General features: G+C 43.8%; 1 protein-coding gene across 1 annotated transcript in view; it reads right to left on the reverse strand.

Moving 5' to 3' along the window:
* VSIG1 (V-set and immunoglobulin domain containing 1) overlaps positions 1–26,531 on the reverse strand; it is a 104,137-nt gene that overhangs the window by 23,566 nt on the left and 54,040 nt on the right. Inside the window, exons 3-5 of the mRNA XM_086918470.1 lie at positions 14,147–14,342; positions 8,313–8,468; positions 3,811–3,930 (exon numbers count right to left, since the gene is read on the reverse strand). Coding sequence (XP_086774596.1) covers positions 3,811–3,930; positions 8,313–8,468; positions 14,147–14,342 — 472 coding nt within the window. The remainder of the gene's footprint in view (positions 1–3,810; positions 3,931–8,312; positions 8,469–14,146; positions 14,343–26,531) is intronic.

Below are 26,531 nucleotides of genomic sequence, written 5' to 3' on the forward strand. Positions count from 1 at the left end.
CCACTCGGCTTCGGGTGCTTTCACTTTCGCCGGTGCTAGCTGCGGCGCCTCCGAGGGGGCGGCATTTCCCGTCTGAGGCCGTGGGAAGAGGAGTCGGATCCCCGGGCGCGGGGACGGTGCCAGGACCCGGGATGGACGCGCGCGCGCTGACCGACGACCTGCCGGCGGTGGGCAGTCTGTCCAGCCGGGCAGCTCAGCTCAGGTGGTACTCGGAGTAGGAGGGCGCAGCACAGAGACTGCCACCGGGTAAGCAGGGCGGGAAGGAGGGAGGTACCATGCCCCCTGCACTCACACTGAAGCCCCCACCCGGGCCTGGGGAGTTCTCCAAGCAATGGAACCACCTTTGCATTCTGGTGCTTGTGGGTTTAGTTTTCTTGAGGGACGTCACAAGAAAAATGGATGCTCCCCACTTGGAACGGATCCGAAGAAACACTGAACCAGCGGGTGGGGTCGACACTAGCCCGGGGAGCAGGGTGTGGGACCGTCTTTCTTTAGTCCTTCCAGTTCTCGATTATTGTCTTTTTCCATCCTTCCTTCCATTTTTCTTTCTCTCATCTTTTTCTCAGTCCTCTTCCACCAATTCATCCTTCTTTCCTTCTATTATTTTGTGCCTGTCTTTTCCCCTCCTTCCTTCCATCCATAATTCATCCATCCTTCTTTTCTCCATCCGCCAGTCTCTCCACCCCTCTTTCCTTCCCTCCATCATCTGACCTGCTCCCCTTCCTTCTCCATATCCACCCTTCTCTCAGGCATCCCTCACTTCTCCATTGATACATCTGTCCCTCTCTCCTCCCACCCAGCCATCCCTAGCTCCATCCACCCACTCATCTGTGTCTGTCCCTCTGTCCACCCTTCTCTCATCCACCCCTTCAATCTAAACTCTTTCCATTTGTCCCCTGTCCGTCGATCCATCCTTCTCTCCATCCACCTACCCCCCTCACCTCTTATCACCCTCTCCGTCCATGCTTCCCTCCATCCACCTACCTACCTCTCCTCTCTATCCATGCTTCCCTGCAGCCACCTACCCCTCTACCTCTCATCCTCCTCTCCGTCCATGCTTCCCTCCATCCACCTACCTACCCCTCTACCTCTTATCATCCTCTCCATCCATGCTTCCCTTCATCCACCTACCCCTCTGCTTCTCATCCTCCTCTTCGTCCATGCTTCCCTCCTCCACCTACCCCTCTACCTCTCATCATTCTCTCCGCCCATGCTTCCCTCTATCCACGTACCTCTCTACATCTCATCCTCCTCCCCGTTCATGCTTCCCTCTATCCACCTACCCTTCTATCTCTTAGCCTCCTCGTCGGCCATGCTTCCCTTCATCCACCTACCCCTCTGCTTCTCATCCTCTCTTCGTCCATGCTTCCCTCCTCCACCTACCCCTCTACCTCTCATCCTCCTCTCCATCCATGCTTCCCTCTATCCACCTACCCTTCTACCTCTCATCCTCCTCTCCGTTCATGCTTCCCTCTATCCACCTACCCCTCTACTCCTTATCATGATCTCCATCCATGCTTCCCTCCATCCACCTACCCCTCTACTCCTTATCATGATCTCCATCCATGCTTCCCTCCATCCACCTACCCTTCTACCTCTTATCATCCTCTCTATCCATGCTTCCCTCCATCCACCTACCCTTCTATCTCTTAGCCTCCTCTTCGGCCATGCTTCCCTTCATCTACCTACCCCTCTGCTTCTCATCCTCTTCTTCCTCCATGCTTCCCTCCATCCATCTACCCCTCTACCTCTCCTCCTCCTCTTCATCCATACTTCCCTCTATCCACCTACCCTTCTACCTCTCATCCTCCTCTGTCTATGCTTCCCTCATTCACCTACCCTTCTATCTCTCATACTCCTCTCCGTCCATGCTTCCCTGCATCCACATACTCTTCTGTCTCTTATCCTCCTCCGTGTCCATGCTTCCCTTCATTTAACTGAGAATCCCTAAACCAGTTCACCTGCCAGTGCTCGAGCACAGCTTGCTACTTTGCGGCGACGCCTTTGACCCACCTCAGCGTGGACTTCCACTCTCATGTTAGATATCTATGTAAACTCTGTAAAGCAGGCAGATATCTGAATAAGCCTGCCCTTTATTCTTGGCCTCTGTTTTGCAGTTACCACCTTCCACATAATGAAGGCCTGAAGGTCACCACAAAGTCTAAATGTGAACAGATCAGCTGGCTGCAAGGGCCCATTTATATTGTGGTTTCAGATGGGCTGAGAGGATCTGGAGTGCCTGGCGAGTATTTGGGTTAAGGATCTTCTTCGATAGTGTACTGAGCGCAGCCGTTAAACAGGTAAATCATATTTATGTATAGCTCAGGGTAAATGGCATTCAAATGGATGAAAATAATTTCAAATCAGAGCTCGAAAATTAAATTAGGAGTTGTACGTACCCATTGTGACTAATGGGTTATAAAGAGTCCAGCTCAACGTAAATTAAATTCAGCAATATCTAGTGGCATTTGACAGTCACTGGATGGCTATGAAGAAAGCCGATTTGGGTACAGGTTATTCTTGAAATGACAAGAGCATGTGGACAGGTCAGCTGACTGCGACAATAGCTGTAATGTAAGTTGCTTCCAATATCTTCCCCAACTGGACTTTGAACACCTCATCCGCGCAGAGTTTTTTTCCCCATCTGGATGGCGGTAACAGTCTCACCGCCTGAATCAGTTCCTCTTCCGGGTATCTCGCGCTCTCCAGTGACGCCGAGATTGATGGATTGAATACAGACTGCGCAGAATGATAACTAATGCACACCAGAAGGGTCTGGTATCCTCTGTGGATGAGATCTAAAGCCCTGTGACTCGCATTAAATGTAGCATACTTCTGCTCTGTGTGGGGGGGGGCTCTGTGTGGGTGTATGTGTGGAGGGCGCTGTGTGGTTGTGTGGGGGGGCGCTGTGTGTGTTTGTGGGGGGGCTCTCTGTGGGTGTTTGTGTGTGGCATTTGCGAGAGATTAAGCTATTGGCATTGTAAATGACAATGCCATTTATTTATGTTAAAAAAAACATAAATAAAAATAATGTCAAGAGCAATGCCAATAGCTCTAACTTTAACAAAGGCGAAACCATTGCATTGTAAATGCTTGTTTAGGCCTGAAATGGGTCAGAGAACGGCAAGGATAAAGCAGATGGTGACTGCCAAATGTTATTTTGTGGCTGTTTTTTTGAGAAAAAAGTAACAGAATTTACTTTGGGAAAACCTAAATTATTTGGCTCATTCTGGTATTTGTATTGTTGGCCGTTCAAAAATGCGTTTGATTGATCTGCACATTTAGATGTGGCGGCCCACTGCACCTGTCTTTTGACCAATAATCGATATTGGAGGTCGTGCCCAGTTTAAGGCACATGAGCAGCGAATCGGAGAAAAATAATCCTGAATAATACATGCTTCAATTGTAAGGCCATATGAAGACCTTTTGACATTTTGCTGGGTTGGTGGCCCAATGGACCAATGCTTCCACTCCAAAGACCTGTTTTTGGCCTCATGGTTATAGGTTCAAATCCCGGTGGGTCCACACAGCCTTTCATCACTCTGAGATTGATAAAATTAGTACAATTGAGTTGGGTAACAATGAACATTCGGTATTTCAGCACCAAGACTTTGGTACATGTTTTGCTCTACAGTCAGATTTTGCGGAGCAGTTGACGTTTCCAAAGCAAGTGCTGTTTATTAGCTGGTGCTACTCAATCTCAGTAGCACACAATAAAAGAGGTAGCAATAATAGCTGAACTAAGGCACTGTTTGTGAATCCTTAGTTCAGGCCTTCAAGTACAAATGAAATCACAAGTGGCGCACTCACCTCCAGTATTTAGATCAATCTCACAGGTCGCGTTTCCAAGAAAGTTGCTAGCCGTACATCTGTAGTGTCCTGTTTGGAACTTTGTAAGGTTGCCGATAATGAGCATTCCAGTTTCGTAATCTAAAACACGTTGGATAAGGTATTATATTTATATAGCAATACAGAATGTACATTAAAATATTGTCCTGTCCAGATCAAGAAATTGTCCTGCCAAAATATCATATCTAGAAAATAAATTACCACAATATAATGAAGGTAAGTATTTATAGGTAAGTATAGATGTACTGTTTTTAGTGCCATAACTTCCACATGTTAAATGGCATCATTGATGACATCACTGTCTTAACCAACTATGTCTAATATCACTTCAACCTTTGTTTTTTCAGTGAATATGTATGTAAAATGTGTGCATATGGCACGCATTTGGACATATATATATATATACATACTTGAGGGGCTGGTGCAAGTATATGGGTGCAGGGCCCGTAATGTATATAGAAGAGCCCACAGAATTGTCATTCAAATTCCAAGGAAAGTCTTTCACTCCACATCTCAATTTCAAACAGGTTTATAGATGCAATAAATCTGTTTGAAATTGAGCTGTGGAGTGAAAGACCTTCCTTGGAATTTGACTGACAATTCTGTGGGCTGATATATATATATATATATATATATGTATATATATATATATTTTTTTTTTATCTCGTGAGTAGTTAGTTATAGTTAGGACCTTGGGGCATATTATCAAGGGGGTTTATCTCCGCTTTTTTGGCTTTAAAAGCCAAGAAAGCGGAGATAAAATTATCTCCCTATTACCTAGCTGTCGCTAACACCAGTTAGCGACAGCTAGTAGGAGATGAGACCCTTGCGGTTGAGTAGTGCGCTATACAAGTATCAATTTAGTATTTAGTATTTAGTATAGCGACCATCTTGGGCCCACTTTGCATGTCAGTGATATTTATCACTAATGACAAGCAAAGTGGGAGCGTGCCAAGATGTTAGCGACTGGAAACAGTCGCTAACATCGCTATCTCCTATTACCAACTTATGGAGATATTCGCGCTAAGCGCGAATATCTCCAAAAGCTAACACCTGCCCTGAGCAGTTCTTAGCCATGTTATCCAATGGGAGGTGGATAACATGGCTAAGAGCATTAGCTTGGTAATGCATGAATATCGCTGACTTTTCTGCGATATTCATGCATTGCGGCCGATTTTTATCGCATTTGCGATAAACCTTGGTAATACCAAATCGCAGATAAACCTTGGTAATACCAAGGTTTATCTGCGATAAAAATCGCCGCAGCTCAGCGGTAATTTATTGTCTCTAACCAAGCAATAGCGATAATTATCGCTATTGCTTGGTAATATGCCCCCTTGTTTCCATAGGAAAATAGTTTTTTGTTATGCCAATACCTTTGGCGCTGTTTGACGATTCTTCACAAAAATATCAAAATTAGTGCAACACTCTGCTGCTGTGTTGAAAGTATCAGGGTGATCCGTGAAGCTAGCCAAGTAAAAGGGAGGATCCCAAAAAACGTATATCCTATGCAATTTCCCATAGAGATTTTGAACAGGAACTGCTGGATAGAATTACCGATTGAACGGGTACAAACAATCTAGTATCTTGGGATCACCCTTAACGAGCGATTGGAGTGGGCCGCCCACATCTCCAAGCACAGATTAAAATTGGAGCATTAGTAAGGGGGAGGGGAGCTGACGAAAGTTCAGCAGGGCTCCTACTCATGACTCATCCCTCCAGTGATTTAAGTTTACAAACATCAAGCCGGGTGAACTGCTCTATATGGAGCTAAGTTATAGGGGCACAAGGATGTGAAGGCTCTAGTGATTGCAGAGAATAATTTTCTGAGACAACTGCCTGGCCTTCCGGATAGTACCCCCTACTCCAGCTTAGGATGGATGTTGGGCTCAGACTGATTTCTGATGGGGGCAGCAATTAGACCCATTCTTTACTGGAGAAGGATTTGGGACACTCCTGAACTGCTTTGTTATTGGCAAGGGCTGGAATACAAACTCAGCAGAGTGGGGTGCAGAAACCTCCCTTGGATCAAGTTTGTTAGAGAAACCTTAAAGAAAATGGGGAATGAAAGCCTGTGTTTGGATCCAAGGGAGCCGCTGCCCTAACCCCCGAAGCAGTTATAAAGACAAACATTCTACAGTTTAGACTGAGTATTCTCCTAACGGCGAACACACTTGGGGGCATATTAGCAAGAACCTCATTTAAATTATCGCCGTTTTAGCAGCAGGAAACTGCCGCTAAAATGACGATAATGGGCTTGCTAATATGCGTTATAGAATTTCAATAGAAGCCCAGGTTAGATGTCCTGCACATCTAACCTGGGGTTCTATTGGAATTCTCTAATGCATATTAGCAAGCCCATTATCGCCGCTCTAGCGGCAGTTTCCTGCCGCTAAAACGGCGATAATTTTAACGAGGTTCTTGCTAATATGCCCCTTGGTTCCCTAACTGCTTCTTTCCTTCAGCTGAAGGATGGCTTTAGAGCAGAACAGTTCCTCGATGAGATACAACCTTCACCGGCAAGGAAGCTTATATTCAGTTTTAGCTTGGTACCCTGCCGTTAAGCTGTTTTGCTGTTAACTGGCCTGGTGTCAGTCGGGTTGCTGAGAACGTATGTCTATCCTGTGGTGCTACCATCGAATCCTTTGCTCATGTTCTTTTCATCTGCCCCGCATATAATATGGCTAAGTGAAAATTATGCTGCAATTTATTTTTCTTTTTAAAGCGCAAACTATTCACCCCTGAGGGCCTCAAGGCGCTGGGGGCCGTTGGGAAGATTAAGGGAGCTATTGCCAAGAGTCACATGGTGCTGGGCTGAGCTGCCGCCAGCGATCGAGCCGTGAGCCCTGTGCTCCAGAGTCAGCCGCCCTGGCCGCTGCACCACACTCCTGTCTAAAGGTATCTCGTTGCCTGTAGGATTTTGAAATCTGACGCAAGTACAAACTATAGTGTTTGCAGTTTCTACGTTTCTTTATTGTATGTGGCGAATTAGGCACAAACATAAGAGGCAGTAAATTAAGAACATAATTATCATCACGTACTGTACTAATAAAACTGACCTTCCATCTTCTTTCCCCCCCAGCCTGTGTATCTTAACTATTAAGATTGTGTGGAGAAATGTTGCACTTTATGTACATCGGGAAAAAGTTTGTTTTTAGTGGGGGGCGGGGATATCCTAAAGTGACAACTAAGCTCGCACAATGTACATAAGAGTTGTATTTGGTTTCTATCTCTTTTTATTTTTTTTTATCTGATTATCCCACCAAGTTTTTTAAATTATGCCTTGAAATGTACCTATGGAGTTTTATATTGTACCTGTATCGTTTCATCCTTTTTATTGTTTTTTTATGGCCTACATACCGAAATAAAGAACTTTGTCTCGCTGAATTAAAAAATTGTGTAGTGGCAGTCACAAATTGGATGCAAATCAACTCTCTAAAACTGAATAATGATAAAAAGGGGCATGTACCTTTGGGCGGGTCCACTCCTTAGTGGTCTTATCCTGGTGCTCCGCCTCCATGGGCTCATCTCTTACACCAGCGCCACCAAGGAAAGCATCTTGGTATCGTCTATGATGATGCATTTTATTTTCAACCACAGTCTCCAAATTATCATCATCATGTTTCTTAGTCTATAGGAACATTAGCAAGAGCCACCTACTTCTGCCGATGGACGCTAAACAACAGTCACCAAGGCAATAATAACGTTTGGGTTATGGAAAGTCAATATATTTGATGCTTCGAAAGTATCTCATGCAGCAATTTCATCTGATTCAGAAAATGGCAGCAACTTTGGCACTAGGCTTCCCTAAGAAGAAACACACCTCTAGTCATTTTAGGAACCTCCATTGTCTCTTGATTCATAAGTGTATTGCATTCATAAGTGCATGTATTTACCATAAAACTCTCCAGCAAACTGGCCCTTTATTTTTGGCTCCAATTTGTCTAGCAATTCTCCATCTCATTATTTTTGGTCGTCTCCTGGTTATATGGTAACTATCCACTGAATTAAGTGATCCTGCATAGGGACAGCCCTTCCTCTTGAGTCCTAACCAAAGTATGGAGCGCTCTGGCACTTGAAATCCAGGCTGTCCCAAATAGCTCTGTCTTGAGGAATCGGAAGTGTACCAGGCTTTTTAATATCAGTGTCTTCTTTATTTCTTATGGGCTTACAAATCACTCTACTATCACCGAGAAAACCCTTTTAGGTCACAGATTTGCTTTATAAATTCAATGTATCCATTTATTCACACTTCCACAATACCTCTTACCCACTAGACCTCTCGCCTAATAACCTCTTACTGTCTAGAATTTTGTTTAATTTTTAGCTTAATGTGTACATTTGGATCAGTACCAAATTTCTGCAATTCATTTCATTAAAAAATATTTTATAAAATGAATATAACTATTAAAGAATTATTGTTTTTGCAATTGTTTCTACCTCAGTTCCCATATCCTACTTACTCATTCCTGGTGGAGTTGGACTCAGGACACCGTCTGTTACTTTGTTCCAGGAATAGGTAGGACGCGGCATCCCCGTTTCGGAGTAGCATTTCAGCGACATGTGGTGACCGGTTTCCACAGCTCCTAATATGCTGCAGTGAGGTGTAGATGGTGCCACTGCAAGAAACCATTCAACATAACCATCAGACCATCTTAAAAATAAGAAAGTTCATCAGGATTGTGGATTTACAAGCAAACCAAATTATATCTACCATTACAAGGCTCACTTTCTACAGAATCATTAAACATTTTGTGTTTTCTTTCTAAAGACACCTGAACATTAATGTGAATGTTCGAACGTATACTGCACTCAAAACAGAACTCCAAGGAAAACAACATACACTTTTGTGTATACCAGGCATCTCCTTCTCATGTTTAGCTGTTTTCATCAATTTGAGTCATTCAGTAGTTCTTCCTACACCATTCTGTAGAGTATTCAAATTTGTCTTGAAGAGTGTGCTTTCTTACCAGTGCAAACCATTGTGACTGACACCTTTTGTATTTGTGTTGTAGTTTGTCATATATTTGGTGCTTCATTCCACAGCAGTTTGGCACAATAAAACGAACTTGTAATATATCATGGACATCAAGCAACAAAGGGAGAGCAACTCCTGGCCAAAATGAGAAGTTTATCACTAGATTATCCATGAGACAAAAGTCACAAAATAAAGGTGAATAGAAGCAAATGAAACCAGATAATGTTACACTAGAAATAATCATGATCTCTAAAATAAGACCTATTCTGCAGAGTAAGGTAGGACTACAGATGGACAATAAAAACGAACTCAGGACAGGATAGAATAGCAATAAATGATAGAGTGCTTTATTTTCGAGCTTTTATGCAACTGCATAAGGGGTGAAGCTCCGTGAAGGTAAATGGCACCGCGATGCAGTAATCCAGCTCGTATGAGACGAGTGCTTGGTGGGTTTAGATGTTGGTCATGTTGGAAACAGCAGGAGTGTTTTCAATCTATTCCTTAAACCGAGTTGGTCTTCAACTACCCGAGGATTATGGGACAGCTAACCACAGATAAACAGGTAAGGTAAGGGTCGAATAAATGCCCAGGGTCTTGGAGCCAGAAGTGTTTCCGAACTATGATCAGGATTGTAAATGTTACCAATTAAACTGAAGGAAGTTGTGCAAAATGTTGTTTTTTTCACTTCAATTTGTTTTAGCTTTAGGGTCAGCCCTGCAGCATGACTGTGAACTCTTCGGAGATGTTTGATCTCATGCATCGGGAAGAGGACATGGGAGTTGCATCACCATGTCCAGACTGCCAACTGAGATGAAAAGCTGAATGGAGAGAGGGCAGGTGGCATTTCTGGCCAAATATAGTTGGAAAGGGGTGGCCAAAATATGGTGTAAGGCTAAAACCTGGTGAATCAGTATTCCAATTATATGTGGCAATTTACATGGGGGAAGATCCAGTGGTTAAGTGCCCAACACTAAAGACTCCATCTCAGACACACCGAGGGCCAATTGAGTAGTCTTAGTCCATGCATGGATCCGATGTTCTCCCCCTTCACTAGTTTCATCACTCGCTGTCTCCGGCATACCTCAAGACTTCCAGCTGGTGCCCTCTGGCGATTTAAGCCAGCAGCCAGAGAAACGTAAGGTTGGGGCTTGGAGCATTACACACTCCACATAGATGCCCTGGTTTCAAGGGTAGCCACTGGATCTAATTCAAATGGTGCTAAAGATCACCCTTCATCGGTAGCCCAGAGAAATCTTTCTATGAAACCAATGATGACCGTTTCAGTTCTGCGGCCTGCTCTGAATCCCAAGTGGCACCCATGCACTAGATGAACTTTCTCATATTGTCGCTGCAGTTGCCGTCATGGTGAATAAACACTGGTAGCATGTTCCAATGTGAGACTGCTGCAAATTAAAATGTCTTGCAATCTAAGCATATCGGATTCAAAGTGGGAACCTCAACTATGCATTGGTTGGATGAGCTAAGTTTACAAGACGGTAGGTGTCATATACATCGATTGCTTAGTGGATGGTGCATTTTTGCACCTAGATTTTTCATGCAGTTTAAGGGTGTTGGAGCATCTCCCAAAATATGAGGAGTCAACTTGTGTCCACACAACGGCGTTTGCATAACATGCCGGCAGATGCTCCATTTTGTCTCACATTGATTTTTTTTAAGCACATTACATTGGCTTTCAAGATTAGAATACATTTCAACCCATCATCGGTACGATTGTCCATATTTCACATTTACAATGGTCGGCTGTGGGATTGCAATGCAAAGAGAAAGGTACAATTGTCTGGGCAGAGAATAAAATCCCAGCAATATCAATAATGATAATTCAATATTGGTTATAAACAGCAAGAGGATAAAACCGCGTAATGGGGCCAACCAACTCCAAACAAGTCAAACAACCATTGCGTATCAGAACTATTAAGGACCTGTTAAAGTGAAACCAAATACCTCCTGCTGGAGCCCCCCTGGCTCGCCATGGTTAGCTACAGAACATATAATGTGAGCATGGGATGCTCATGCAGTAGTAATCTGTAGTTAGCATAAGGGGGTCAATAGTAATGGGGACCATATTGTGCGAAGGGCGGCCCCCTCAGTTCTCGCTATCATCCTTACTCTCCTGGGGGGGAGATGATTCTGCCCACATCGTCCAGCTGAGGTCAAACCTGCAATATGGTTTGTCATGCCTGCGCATGTTCTGGTGCTCGAAGTCCACGACAGTCCTCATACACTGGTGTCGCTTTCTCACAATCAGACCATTTCAATAAATTGGAGCGCCAACGCTTGACATTAGGGCCCTGAAGGTCTTTCCTTGAAATTGCTACCTGGCGGCAGGCCAGCACCAGTGCTAGATCAATAAATCAAGCTAAGATAGCTGTCGTTCTAGGCCTAGGGAAGATATATTTAGAAACAAAGAAGGTCGAGGCATGTACTATATTCTTTGCTGATATTTGCTAATGAAGTGCCATTTAATGTTTCTCTGTTTTGAGTTGATTTGAATTCAATTTTAATCTTTTACCCTTTATGGGCAATTGAGTAGGTTAGGTAGGGAGTGTCAGCAGTTAGTCACCCAGGTAGGATGCGAAGAGGATCCGAAGGCTTTTATCAGTTGAAAGTTGAAATGGTCCCATGGGGCTCAGGGTGAGTCGATTGAGAGAAGCGTGAAGATTAATGCAGATAGAGAAGTTGGCTCAAATTATTCGGGCTGGGTGGAGTAGATGAGGAGATTAAAACGAGTATGTGGATGGTTTGAAGTAGAGTAAAGTGTATTCAGAGTGAATTTGGTTGGGAAAATGTGGAATAGGACATTGCAAAACCATTGACTGTGAGGTTGTATAGAACTGCGGTAGCGTATGGTAGAGAAGAGAGTTGATGGTGCAGAGCATTTCTAAGGGTGAAGATTGAGGGATAGCGTCCCGGAGGATATTATGTCTTGAGATTTAGTGCTAGAGGCATTGATAGGTGGAATATCAACAGGTATGTGAATCACGAATAGTCAAAGGTGTAAAGGTCAATGCTTAGAAGGGTGCTAATTGAATGGAGAGTTCCTACGGATGTGTGGGAGAGTAAGTATGACATCTGGTTAGGCTGAAGCTCTCGGAGTGAGTGAAAATGTTCATTCACTCTATAGTCTATTAAATGTGTACATGAGACTCATGTGTATACACCAATGCTTCGGTTATCTACCGTCCTGTCCCCTAGCTGCCCTTCTGCCTCTTCAGTGCTCCCTAACCAAATTTTTTAAACTGCTTTCGTACATTGATTAAAATAAAAAAATTGTGTCCTCTGGAAAACAAATTTATTTTGGGTTAAATACGTCTCCCACTACTTGCAAACCCAGCTTCCATTACTCGGTCACAAAACTCAGTGCACAGTTTACAATTTTATTTATTGAACACTGATACATAAATTAGCTCATTACGGTTGCAGTTACTATAACTTTAATTGGGTTTGGTTGGAGTAACTGACAGGTACATTTTCGATTATGACTTTGAATTGATCATTTTTCAAGTAGAATATTGTCGCTTCGACGAGATTAAACGTGATGCTCTCAGATTCAAAACCTCCAGGAATAGATTTATGTTTTGTACGCACAGCAATAATGCCACTGGGGTCAGCTGTAAGACTTCATGCATTTTTGTTTTAATAATTGTTTTTGGAATTTCAGACCAGAAGTCGTGCAGAGTACAGAGAGCCCTAGGGAGGTCTAGTGTATATAACAATGTATGCAGTAGTAGTGTAATAAATGGCATTGTGTGCATAACCACAAAAACAAAGAAAAAATAGATTCCATTACCAAGATTGGTGGAAAAATTAAGGAAAGTATTATGAAATGTTAAGTATTGCAGAAATGTCGTAGTAGAAGATTATATGGAAACTTCATAAAGAAAACACTACAAAAATGTCACAAAGATTTATGTTACAAACTTTAAATAAATACTTTGTTATTTTATAAAAAAGTAACAAAAACATTTTTCATGCATTACAATAAGAAAAATGTAAAAAAACAAGAATGATGACATGTTTTATTCCACATTTAAAACATATTTATATATTTATTAAAAGATATAGTATTCTGGGAAAGGAAGCGAGAAGAGACCAGCAGGAGGGTGTAAAGGAGGTGTAAGACAAGGACAGGGCTATTAAGGGGTGCATGATTTTATCCCATGAAAAAAGTCTCAAAAATAGATAACGCGGGAACAGAGGGATGGTCCCTTGATAGACTGGGGAGGGTACCAGTCCTTGGACCATTAGCATAGTGAGAACCCAACCTTGTTATAACCCTAGTGGAATTTGCTGTTGCTCAATAGACAGGTCCTAGGCAAACATGGTGGTAGCGATGCCCCCATTTACTGACTAGAGCAGCTGTTGACTTGGCATTCTTAGGGAGGAGGCGCGAGTTAGTGTTCCATCTGAAAATTCCCATCCCCGCTCTGATGGAGGGAGAGGGCCCCATTGGATTAACCTTTTCCGTTGTCTACATTAGATCTTTGAACAGAAAGAAGACCTGGCTAAGTGATTAGTATCCTTTAGTGCATCGAAAAGAAGGAAATCCTACCCGCTCTCTGCCGGACTGCCATACACCTTCGCAAAGTCTGTGCTCGTTGCATCAGATCTTCAAAAAAGTAGTCAACGAGACCCCTACTATTTTGACAAATAGATTTCAGAATATGCCTGAAAACCATATGTACTTGGATGAATCCATTTCTCAGGGGGCAGTCAGTGTCCCTTGTTAACCGGCGGAAGGAAGGTCTGGCCTGTATATACGGGTCGATGCAGAGGTGCCTACTTAAAGCAGAAGTGGCAGAAACATGCACCGTTCCTTTGTTGTACACTTAGTTTTGACGAATGTGATATGATGAGTGGTCTAGTGGATAACATCAAAGGAAGAGACTCTTTTCTTAAATCCATGCAATTCTCAAATTGCTGTACTCAATGAGTGTAAATGTGAGGAGAATGATCAGTGCAAATTATTAGGATTGCATTGATGTAACACCACAATCATCCTCATCAGAATGTGCCTTTTCCTCTATAAAACAAGTTCTTCATGTGACCATGCTATCGCTGTTATCAACATAATGAAGAAACTTCTCCATCCATTGATCTGGCCACACCAAATGCACAACCGTAGCATTCTGCTGACCCCACTATATGGTTTTATACCCCTATGTACTGCATTATTTTAACTGTCAAGTCAAGATAAATTTAGCAAAAAGAAAGCAATTGTATTGCATACCCTGCAAATGGAAAAGGTTTCTTATTTTGTCATCATTTTTATGGCATACAAATGCAACAATTAATATATACCTAGCACTGTTAGCTGGATATGCCCAGGGCTGGAAGATACATCTGGAGGGTTCATAATTGAAACATAGTATGTTCCAGTGTCCCGGGGTTGCATGTTGAAGATTGTAATGGTTGCATTATTTGGGTTTGTTGCACCCGTAACCCTGGTCGCAAAATTACCAACACCCGAGGAAGTCCCTGCATCCAAATAAAACACCTGCAAAGCAAGATATGAAAATTAGTTGAAAAGGATTGTCAACTGCTTCACCATTTTAGGAGCACAGTGAATAGGTTGTCCTCACCCACTTTTACCCCACACCGATTAATAAAAAGAGAGACACAATATCAAGGCATCAGTTGTATGGTAAAGTGTATTGAAATAGTCATATCCCATATTTATTTATCCTGCATTTTATATAGTGATGCTGTACACATCAGGTAGGTGATCCTGCCCTTTACTGAATAAGAACCATAGACAAACTGAGACTCTTTACATCGACAAATTGTAGAACAGCATTGGCAAAGTGGAAAACCACAAGTGAAAAATGGAATTAAATGAATGTAAAGGGGTGGGGCAAATAAACAAACGAAAGCCTGTAGTGGAGCCCTGGATACCAAGTCTTGCCTGGATAGTACAGTGTGAAATATCATTTGGAAAGAAAAGGGGCGAAACAGGTGGTTCAAATTAGCATTAGCAGTGGGCCAGTCTCTAAGGATTTGTAACACAGAAAGTGTTTGAACAAGTACGTTTTGTGTCTTTACCAAAACTAAAAAACATCATCAAGATACTTGTGGACTTCAGGAAGAGAGTTCCCAGTAGGGGGCTATGCTTATCAATGATTGTGATGCATCCAGGTGGGAATTGAAAGTTGTCTTTTCCAATCTCAAATTATATTTAGTTCTGTGGAGTTTCTTGTAAGATCGACAGGGAGGATGAAAGTTTAGAATGCAAACCAGTGAGAAGATAATTTGTCCTTTTATCAGAAGTCAGTGCAGATCAACACAAGTGCAATAAATTGATAATTTCAAGAATTGTTCTGTTCAGTGGAGGCTCCCCCTCTAAGGTGGAGGAGCGTTGCCCCACTGCACAATAACGTATTGTTCTTGTCATTTTATTTATCCTATTGCATGCAGTCAGCGACCTGTGTGCAGTGTGGGGTGGGGTGGGGCTGGCCAGAGCAGGGGATGTGTGGTTTGCACTCCCAAAGTGCGCATGAACTGTTTGGCTGGCCGTCTTTGGCCGACCAAACAGTACATGCGCACTTTGCATGTTCCTACCAGGCTGCCTGCACAGGCTCCCTGTTCCAGTCTGAGCACAGATGCACTGTGCTCAAACCAATCACAACACTGCATTGCAGCGTGTGATTGGCTCAGGGAAGCCGGTGTGCCCGGTGCTTCCTGCTGCCGCCGGACTGCAGGAAGGAAGAGGAGACAGATTTAATTAACCACTCCGTCCCACCATCCCCATCCGGTAGCACCGCTACTGGTTCTGTTACCATTTTAAATATGCAGGCAACTTGGACAAGAAGATGTTTGAAATCCTTGCAAATGACTCCACATACACCAGGATTTACAATACAGTAAGAGCTAGATGTACAAAACCTTTCAGTGATCACAAGCCTTGTGATACGCTAAGTTTGTGGGTTTACGACTGCTAACAGGTTTTTTGCTGAAGCACCAAACCCATTTAAAAAATCAGTAAATGTTTACCGAAGTTCTTTGGAGCCTCTTGTGAATTTCTGCATAAGTTTAAGGGGGAGCAGGTAATTGTTAAGGGGGCCACTACCAACTTTCAGTTAAACTTTAAAATGAAATACACTTTTTTGCTAAAAACAGCCCCATTTCCTTTTTGAAAAATTGGCTCTTTTAAAAAAAAAAGAATTTAAACACGGTTACAGACATGGTGGTTACGCTGACCATTGCAGGCCACTGTAGGAAAGTAGGATCTGCTTTCATGGTTACCCCCACTTTTTGCTGGTGTTATTCTATTTTCTGACTAGTCTGCGATCCTGCTAATCAGGACCCCAGTCTCTGTGCTTCCTCCCTAAATTGGACCATGATTGACTACTGGCGTACCCTTGTAAGTCCCTAGTATATGGTGCTACGGTACCCAGGGCATAGGTGCACCAGGAGTCACCCATGGGCTGAAGCATATATTATGCCACCCATGGGAGACCACTCAAATTGTGACTACAGGCCTGTCATTGCAGCCTGTGTAAGCTGGTGCTAACACCACTTACAACAGATATATGTTTTCCTATATCTGTGGTGACTTCCCTTAAAAATGATGTCACCCCTAAGGCAGGCCTTACAATCCTGAAGGCAGGGTGCTTAATTATAAGTGCGAAGGTGCCCCGGCATGAACTGGACACCCACACAAACCCCGGAGTCCATTCCCCAGCCATTGTAAGTGCATCGGCCATTACGATACATATAGTGGCCAGGCATCATTACACGATGGCTAACTATAAACTGGCTTTAACAAACCCTGGCATGCTTGGTATCAAACGGGGAACATCGTTTAGAACGCGGTGTTTACACCGCACTGCCTTAACAATGCTGCCGTTACAACGCAAGACGTTACTACGACGTGCGCTGGATGGCGCTGTTGGTTAAGGAATATTATAATTTTATATTCCTACACCTTCCCTACTGTTACGTGAACTGGTGTTGGAATATAAAATTATAATATTCCACAATCCGTGCCCTCCAACTAAAGTTGTTGTAACGACTTACGTTGTAATGGCAGCGTTGTCAAGTACCGCGATCTAAAAGATCCCGTTGTACTGACATACATCCTATCAAACATGTTGGAATCATACCCCAACACCGTAAATGGTGTTGGGGTATGATCCCAAGCACTGTGGGACTCCTCCTGGAAGACCCTGTGCTCCCAGTACCAGTCTACCAGAGTCTGACAGCAAGCTGACCACAGACATGATTTTGCCCTCCTGCTGCTAAGCCAAGCTCAAGCAGAAGGTAGAACAATAGGTTTCCTGTCACAGGGAGGTGTGACCACCTCCCAGACTGGACTTAGTGTATTAGGCTGGTGAGAGGGTGCTTGCCAGCGCCACTAGACTGCTTTGAAGGGCACATTTGGTGCCCTCCTTGCATACTCCAGTTGGAACCAGTCTGGTGCAAAACTGGACAAAGGACATGGGAGTTCCCTCCCCACTGTCCAGCCCCTCCTCTGGGGGGACCCCTGAATCGTCCCAATGCTTTCCTTTGGGTACTTAGGGTACCATAATTGATCGAACACAAAGTGGCACATTTTCTCTCATCACATTTAATTTTAATAACATTTTACTTTGTGAACGCAGAAAATCATTGCTAATCTGTGTTTATCCATTTACACCGATTAGGTCTATTTCTCTTTTGGTAGATTTTTACTGGTGTTTATAAAGCTAACACTGAAAACCTGAAGCCACTTACAAATGTTCCATTTACAAACAACACTTTAAAATTTTAAATTTCCCTAGGAACACAGCCACAGTTGTATTCATGCCTGCTGTAAACTATTGAGTGAAATGGTCCCACGGCCTACTTTTTGAAAATGTACTTTTGAGGGACAACAATGTCTCAGTCACTTTTCGCATTTTTAGACTGGAGAAAATATGCATGAAAAGGCTGTTCTGGCTTGACAAATCTGTCTTTTCATTAAAAGATGGCATTAAGGTATTATTTGCTTTATAATATGACAACGTTCATGAACATTTATAGAAATTTCAACCTACTGACCATACTCTGTATAATCTTATGCTACAGTAGCCTTTCTGCTGAAGCGCACCCACTTCTGGGCTTTATTTTTCTCACTTAGAGGAGGTTATTACATTTCCTGTTTTTTGTAACATTTGTTTTCATTCCCGGCCACCTGCCTGGCTTTTTAAGCTTGTCTGGCCTGGACTCATTGGAGCATGACCAAGACTGATTGCATAGGGCTAGTCTATGTCAGTAGTGGCCGCGAAACAATGGACTGTAATACATCCTTATGCAACACCAGTGGCTGAGATTAATTCAGGCATTTCTTCTATTACTTTGTTATTTGTTGGAGTCGACACACTGAGTGTGATGCATAAGACAGATGAGAGACCCCTGCTCACTGTTTAACAGGACTTTAGCCGAGGAAGCCTAAGTAGCAGTAGAAACTGATCTGGGGTGCTCGTGTTGCCATACAGTGTGGACCTGGCCTGTTGGAGCAGGACTAAGACTGATTTTCATCTGGCTGGTCTCGGGCTAGAGTGGTACAGTGGACTGAAATGCACAATTGATACAAGCATTCCCTGTATCATTTTGTTGTTTCATGGAATAACGTGAGCTGTGCAGGAAGTACAATAGCTACCAGTGGCATTATATCATATCGCTTTTTTTGGGTTGCCCATAAAATGTCAGTAGCTTTGCTGATGCTTACCTGGTTGCACAATGCTTGGCAGTCCTTATAACGTTGGTGTTCAGGCCAGGCAAAGCCATCATGAACATAATTCGGACACGAATACCCGGTGTAAGGATAATCACCCTTCGTGATCTAGACATTGTAAATGTAATGAGAATTTAAGGACCAAGAGTAGACTAGGTGTAATGAGGATTCCCCAAAATATTCCAGACTTTGTGAATGCAACAAGGAAGAGGAGACTCATCATAATCAGACTCACAAAGGTGATGGGAGCAATGCTTGAAATTAGTCTAAATGACTGGAAGCCGTACTGAGTAGCATTCTAACCCATTGGTTCTTGCCGACAGTGCTTCTCTGGCCAGAGACCCAACCAGGCCCGGACTGGCCGTAGCGGGCACCGGGCAATCCCCCGGTGCGCCGCATGGGTGGAGGGCCGGTTGGGTGCAGCGTCGGCCCTGTAACTAAATAAGCCAAATACCGGCCCTGGCAAAGAGCTCGGCGGCAACCCGCCTCCCCCCTGCCCCCCCCCCCCTCCCCCCCCCCCCCCTCTCACCCCTGGACAGGGGGCCGAGCACTTTGCCAGGGCCGGTTTTGGTTCCCAATCTCTGGACCCAACCTTAAGAAAACCTGTTCTGATCCTCATTGGAACAGTCCATCCTAAACTGCTGGGCGCGGCTCTGTGCAGAAAGGAATACAAGCAACCCCAGACCAGTTCTGGCCTCATTAGTCAGGTATATCTAACTTAGATCTTGTGGCCCAGTGAGGAAGGGCCCTTGTATGGGCATAGCCGTGGCTACTTAGGTCATTCTACCAAACACACAAAAGGTGATGGAAGAATGCTTGCAAATATCCTATAAACCACTGGCAAGCAATCTGGGTAGAATTCCAACCCATCGTTTTTCATCCACTGTCTACAGTGCATTGGACTACTGCCTCAAGGGATTTTCTCAAAATAATTTGAAAAGGCTTCAACAGGGGTGTTAAAGTCCTATGGCTCTCGGAAACAACTGGTATGTTATTTAAACTTTTGAACTCACTGAAGTCATCTCAGACTGATTCGGATCCATCGTGTGTTTATATAAAATATTTTGTTCAGGAAACTCAAGACAACATGCCAGAGTAATTGATTATAGGCAAACACAACTAGCTATGCAGATTTTCAATACTAAAGACATATTTAATAATTGCCATATTGGTTGCTCTGTGAGATAAAAATCAGCTGCTAGCCATTTGTACGTATCAAGGGTACCCCTGATGAGGGACAAACTCAAGAAAGCATAACTGATGCAGCATGCCAAAGGGAAAATGTGATAAAGGAACAAGTAAAATCCTCCTCACATTTTCTAAAAACCTCTGCTACTTTGACTGTGTGCAAGAGTGCCTCTTTTTCACCTGGGGTTGACTTCTCCAACTAAACCGCAGGAAGACCGGGATGCCGTCCCACTGCAGTGAAGCTGAAGAAACCTGTCATACTCCTCTAGGCCCAGATGTCAGTGTGTCCTCAAGTGAGCACATTAGTCAGCAATGTCTCCTTCCAGATAAGAAATCAATACCTTTTAAAACTCTGCTCTCCTCGTTCCATTGGGTTCTAATCCTGGACACCATGATCAGTTTTTGCCTTGACTATTGGAACGAATTTGGTGGACTTTTGATAAGTGCACCCCATTAAATCGTGGACGGGCATTGAGGTTATAGGTTTCAGGGCTTGCTGGGGTGTACACTGGTAACGGGCATTACCATATGTATTTACACCTGCCACACTTTATATATTTATATATACAAGTATATATTTATAAATGATTGTCTAGTATCAAGTAGTAATGCATGTGTTTTATAAGTAAATAAACACTGTAAATGATTTATTAGGTGTTACGTGCCTCAGGACCGTGGTACTAGCTCACACAATCTCCCTTCTAAGTAGGCCTTGAACTGCTCTGCCTCGCTATCCTGCGGGAGTTAAATGCTACAAGGGGTACCTGGTTCCCAGTAGAGGGAAGTTGCAGTCTTATTACTTGTGAAGGAAGCAGCTCCTTCTTAGCTAGTAACGGACTGTCTTAAAAGCTACATGTTAGAAATTGGGTTCTAAGCCCTGGTTAAACAGTAACCACAATCCTAGTCAGAGTAAGGCACTAGCACACCCTAAATTAACCTTTGTTCAACCTCTACTAGCCTGGTACAGAGCAGTTAGACTTAACTTTAGAGGCAATCTGTAAAGTATTTGTGCAACACATCAAACAGTAAGTTAGTGAAATCTCCACACAAAATGGTTCCACAACAGGTTAAAAACAAAGAGTTTAATGTAATAAATAAAACAAGATCAAAATGACAAAATTCCACCAAGTAGAACTAGAGTTATTCATTTTTAAAGAATAAACTGAAAAACAGCGCTTAAAGGCATAAAGCGCCAAATTGGGATATCTGGCCGAGCTGGTCCAGGTCAAATCCAAATGTTCAAGCTGACTGCGATGGAGCGCGGGTTGGATACAGTCCCAGATTAGCCCAGCTGAAGCTTTACCTTCTCAAGTTTTGTGCCAAGAGTCCCGTTTATGGGGTAGAAGTTCACCCGGAGCAGGTAGAGCGACTCTGGCGATAGTCGGGGGCATAAAGAGCAGGCTGATCGTTGCAGACGGATGGGCAGGGGCCTAACAGAGACAAACTTGAGGTGGCTTATGCTGATTCTTTGTGTGAGTAGCACATTTCCTGTGTGAACAGGCTCATTAGCGAAGAGCCTAGCACCTTGACTTCAAGAATTCGAGATCTACACCAAGGGCCCAGCGACCTTAAAGGTGCCTCTTGAAGGACGACGGGGGATCACACAATCGTTGAAGATGGGTCAGCTCCTGCGGGAAGCCTGTTATATCCCTGAAGCCCAGATCATGAGGCCAGAAGACTAGCTCTTTGAGTCCCTCTGGGGTCCTGGGTTCAAGATGTGTTCCAGGTTCAGTTCTACCTCTCCAGGCAAGAGGGCAGCAGCCAGCAGTTTAGCACAACAAATCAGCAGCTCCTTCAGAGTGTCAGTCCAGCAGAATGACAGTCATTTCAGCAGCACAGCAGCACAGCAGTCTTTCTTCCTGGCAGAGTATCCACTGGCCCATCAGGTTATACTTAAGCTCCTATTGTGTGTGGCTGTCTAGGAGGAATACCAGAAGCCCCAACTGTCAACTACCCCAAATATGTGATAGTAGACTGGCAACAGACACCGAATGGCTAAATTAAGAAAATGCCAACTTTCTAAAAGTGTCATTTTTAGAATTGCAGTTTAAAATTCGACTTCACCATAAGTTGTGATTCCAGAGGCACCAAACCTGAACCAATTACATGTTCCCATTTGGCAATTACTCTTATAAAAATGTAATAAAGTTATCCCAATGTTATACTATAGGAGATGTTGGCCTTGCAGTAGAGAAAAACGAATTTAGGAGTTTTTGACCACCAGACCATTTAAAACTTAAAAGTACATGTCCAACTTTTTAACTACACTACATCATGCCCTTGTGATGTCCAGAGCCTACCTTATGGCTGAGCTATATTTATTAAAAAGGAAGGGTTGGGCCAGAAAATAGGTTTATCTTGCCAGGTCAACATGCCAGGTTAACTGTACACAGAGGCTCTGCAATGGCAGGCCTGAAACATGTTTAAAGGGCTATTTAAAGGGGTGGCACAATCAGTGCTTCAGGCCGACTAGTAGCATTTAATTTACAGGCCCTTAGCACATGTAGTACACTTTACTAGGGACCTATTAGCAAAGTGATTATGCCAAGTGTGGATAAACCAATTTTACCACATTTTAGAGAAAGAGCATATGCACTTTAGCATGGGTCAGTAGTGGTAAAGTGCTAGCATCCTAAGGCCTACAAAAATGACATCAGCAAAAACAGGAGGTTTGAAGGCAAAAAGTCAGGGGATTCTAAGCCATGGGTGCAAGGTCTAACACTACATTTCCCAGTACTCATGAATTCCTGTGAGTATTCCAAGTTTTCATGCAAGAGATTTTGGTCTGAGGGCAGTGACTACCTTCATCACCATAAAAGTAAGCCAGTAGGACTCATGCTAATTGAGAGCAAACTTAACTTTTGAAGTTTCAAAAGAGGGACATGTCTTAGAGCCCAAAGTCCAAGAAAGGTAAAAGTGCATAGTTAGTCTGAAATCTCAGATTAAAACTATTAGATTTGGAATAAAGCGCCAGATGTATGACCATTCACTTTAGCGAGTCGTACATTGCTCCGAATTTCGACTTGCAATTTGCGACTCGCTAAAGTGAATGTACAACAGTGTCTCAGACACTCTTTGCAATTCCCAATGGGGTTGCAAATTGCATGCCTTATCAATATTCATGAGGCAAGCGCAATTTGCGAACCCTTTTTGGAAAGGCTAGCACTCACAGGCATGATGGCCTGCTGGGATCAGCAGACCACATGTCTGTGACTGCTTTTTAATAAAGCAGAATCCCAACAGAGAGATGTGGACAACGCTAGACAAGTTTCTCGACCCTTACGAACCCCAATGAAGGAAAGAAGGGCGGAAGGAAACAACATAGTATCGGAAGCAACACTAAGAGGGTCTACCACAACACCCAAATCAACATCTGCATGTCTTATCTGCATGTTTTATGTTTTATGTATAACACGAGCCAAGACAAATACTGCAATCATCCGTTTTTTTTTGTTAAGTGTAAATGCATGGAGGGGTAAACGTCCACCAAACTGCAACGCAATTTTAACCCCCGTCGAATATTTAGCGAAGTATTAATTCATGTTAAGTGTGCTATATATTGTAATGTACTGTAAAATTCCAATAAAAACAATTAAAAAAAAAGAAAACGAAATGAATTTCAAACAGAAAAATTTAACTTTTCAGTTTCATTTTTTGAGAGCAGGCAATGGTCTATACCACCACTACCTGTTCTTAATAAAATGTTTTTGCATCCATTCACAAAGGGGAAGGTGTTCTCTGGGGAAGTGCGAGTGGTTGAAGTAGGTGGTAAACTGTGAGTCTTTTTTATGGCCGCAAATATGGGTGCAAAACAATCACACATTACATTGAGACTCGGTTACCGACTCGCAAAAAAAGGTTGGTGCATAGGGCAGACCCAATTTTGCAGTCGCAAAGGGGCCGAAATCCCGTTTGCGACTGCAAAAACGGTCGTACATCTGCACCTTAGAATCCTAAATAGAAATAACTAATTAATGCCCCTGTTTTACACATCTTCAAGTAGGGAAGGACCAGCAGGATATTTCACAATTGTAAATTAGTGTGAACTTGATGTGACCAGCCATGAAAATGTGTGGCAGAACATCCCTGTCATGGCCACTGACCAACTCACACACTCAAAGAAATCCTGAGTAAGCAGGCAAACTAAAACAGTTATACAACCACGCAATAGTCCCTTCCACCCTACTGTTTCTGCCACTTCAGACTCATGACCACACAACCTATAAGTCACTGTCAACACTTCCCCTCTCGCAGACACACAGGCACCTGATTTCCTTGGGACATGTTGGGTATTATCAGTTTAGTTGGCAAGACCAGGTGGTCTTTCTTTGGCCTAAAGTTCCAGGTGGATACTAGTCAGCAGCATGGTTGTGAACATGATATTCACTGAGGAAGAATGGAAGTTGTTGGCTTAATAACAGGAAGTGTGGCCTAACAACAGTACCAATTAAATCAGAATTACCACCATCTGGTCAATGTAAGACATTTATGGAAGAATAATATACAGAGAATTTTCAGCACAGCGACTTTGTAACAGTGGAGTACAGGTAACCGCAGTCATTTTAAAGAGCTTATGTTAAGAATGTGGGTCCATATGCAAATAGCATCGGTCTAATTTCAACCGCAAAAAGGCTTTTACAAATGTACAAAGCACCTTCTTACCAGTTCGGCGGTCCATGAAGCACCGTATCCGCATTCCGACCATTGCGAGCTCTTATTATTTGTTGGGAGTATTGTCTTTACAAAGACTGCGGCTGACTTGCCCACACTGCCAGAATGCCACTGGGGTCACGGTCGGGGGAAAGCAGCGATCATTGGGTGGTACAGAAGAGCTACACCTCTGTCCATATTACAAGTTGGCTTTCCGACAAGCAGACCCGGGCGGTGAGACCGCCAGCTTCTGGTTGACGTAAATGAAGGATTTAGGCTGCATACTCTCCCTTTTCCTGTTCTTCCCATCAACATTTGATGTGAATCCCTTTCTCCAGGTTCCACTCTTCACACCAGCATCTTCACCTGAGGAATAGGACCCTGTCTGCATTGATACAAAGGTAAGTCCCTATTGTACCATGTACCCATTGCCACGACTGGCCAGATATGGGCAAGACTCCGGTAATGGGTATGGGTGGTATTTTTCCACATGTATCATGCATAAGTGTGCATTCGAGACATATGCTTCAATATGTATGGGAACGTTCCCAACACTTCTGCAGGACTTCCGCAGCCACATCGTGGACACCGCGGTCGACTCGTAATACGACGGTCAGAAGACCGCTGGCACTGTGGTGTTCTAGAAGCCGGGCAGTCGGATTGCAAAACTTGTAATAAGTCCCAAATTGTGATTCGTTAACATGTTACTGAATCACAATTTGTGCTTGCAATTCGTTATTTCGAAGGGGCGTGTTTAGGGCGCCCATTACAAATACAGAATTGCAGTGATTTTTATGAATGTTTGCAGTTGTAAACATTCATATATTAGCGTCACTTCAAGGGAGGTGATAACCATTCGCAAATGGGAAAGTGCCCCCATAGGACTCCTACACATTTGTGAATGTTGAAAAACATATTTTTTAAGAGCCGGCAGTGATCCCACAAAGAAGTACTTTTTTTCTTTTCAAACGTATTCCCTTTCCCTTTAAAAAAATGGGCTAAAATAAAAATAAAAGATTGCTGTTGGACTTGGCTCTTATGGCAGGTTCACCCCTGAACTTTTTGCCTTCAACTCTGACCTGATACTAGTGATTTATGGCTACTGTGCACTTTAGCACTGTGGCCCAGTGTAAAGTGTGTGCGCTCTCTGAGTGCGTGTGGTGAGATTGACCTGCCCTCCCATAGGAGTGCATGAGGGATATGAGTGTCCGTGGTAATTCCTAATTTGAGAGGAGTGCAGGGGCAAGTTTGGTATGTGCGAACTCATGAGGATAAATGCTGCGCAATGGTGTGTGCAGATTTATTGTGACTAGTGAAGAAGTGCCACTTTTAGGAGTTGGCATTTCTGTCTGCAGTGTCTGCCTGCCTGATGTGATTTGTATGTCTGGATCGTGATTGACAGGGGCTGGCTGGTGTGCTTGGCTCTAGGAGCCAGGATGGGTCTGCCCGGTGGTGAATAGGGAGATCTGCATGTAGATGGGAGGGAGGAGTTGCACCTGGGACCTGAATAGCGCTGGGCCTTCCCTCCACAATGCTGGCTCCACCTCCTGTGGTGCATCTGCTGTCCCTGTCCTGTCCTGTAAATAGAGAGGGGAGCTGATAAAAACAAAGTGCTCCAGAACCAGTTGTATCTGGTTCTCCCCTTGCCTGCACCTTCGGGGCAAAGGATTTGGTGGTATAAGAAGGGGCTGTGACCCCATGTAAAATGTTCTTGCGTGTGACTTGAATCTACCAGGGGCGTGCTGCTGCTGGGGCTCAGGGGAAGGCTTGCCTCCCTGGTCTCTTCCCTGCCCCTGTATGCCTGGAGGACTTCTTGGGACCCTTCTGTTCTGCTTCCCCCCAGGACCTTCAGGACTCTTTGAGCGGCCTTTTCAGCACACTGGGCATGCTTTGATTTAATCACCCCAGAGGAGGAGAACCTGGGGGCCTGTGCAGCGCTGAGCTGCAGACCCTGGTGAGGGAACCCCTTGCAGGGGAATTCCCCCGTTGTGCTTTTTCGGCAGGTTCCCACCCTGTTTATTTTAATATTTACCTGCAGGTGCCCACCCTGCATTATGCCCGCTGGTTTAAGTACTTCTAGTGCGCAGGTGCCCACCCTGCATCTTTGTTTTCATTGCTAAATTGATGCGGGTGCCCACCCCGCTTATGGGAGCC

This window comes from Lissotriton vulgaris, chromosome 4_1 (genome assembly GCF_964263255.1).
Source record: "Lissotriton vulgaris chromosome 4_1, aLisVul1.2, whole genome shotgun sequence".
Lineage (NCBI taxonomy): Eukaryota > Metazoa > Chordata > Amphibia > Caudata > Salamandridae > Lissotriton > Lissotriton vulgaris.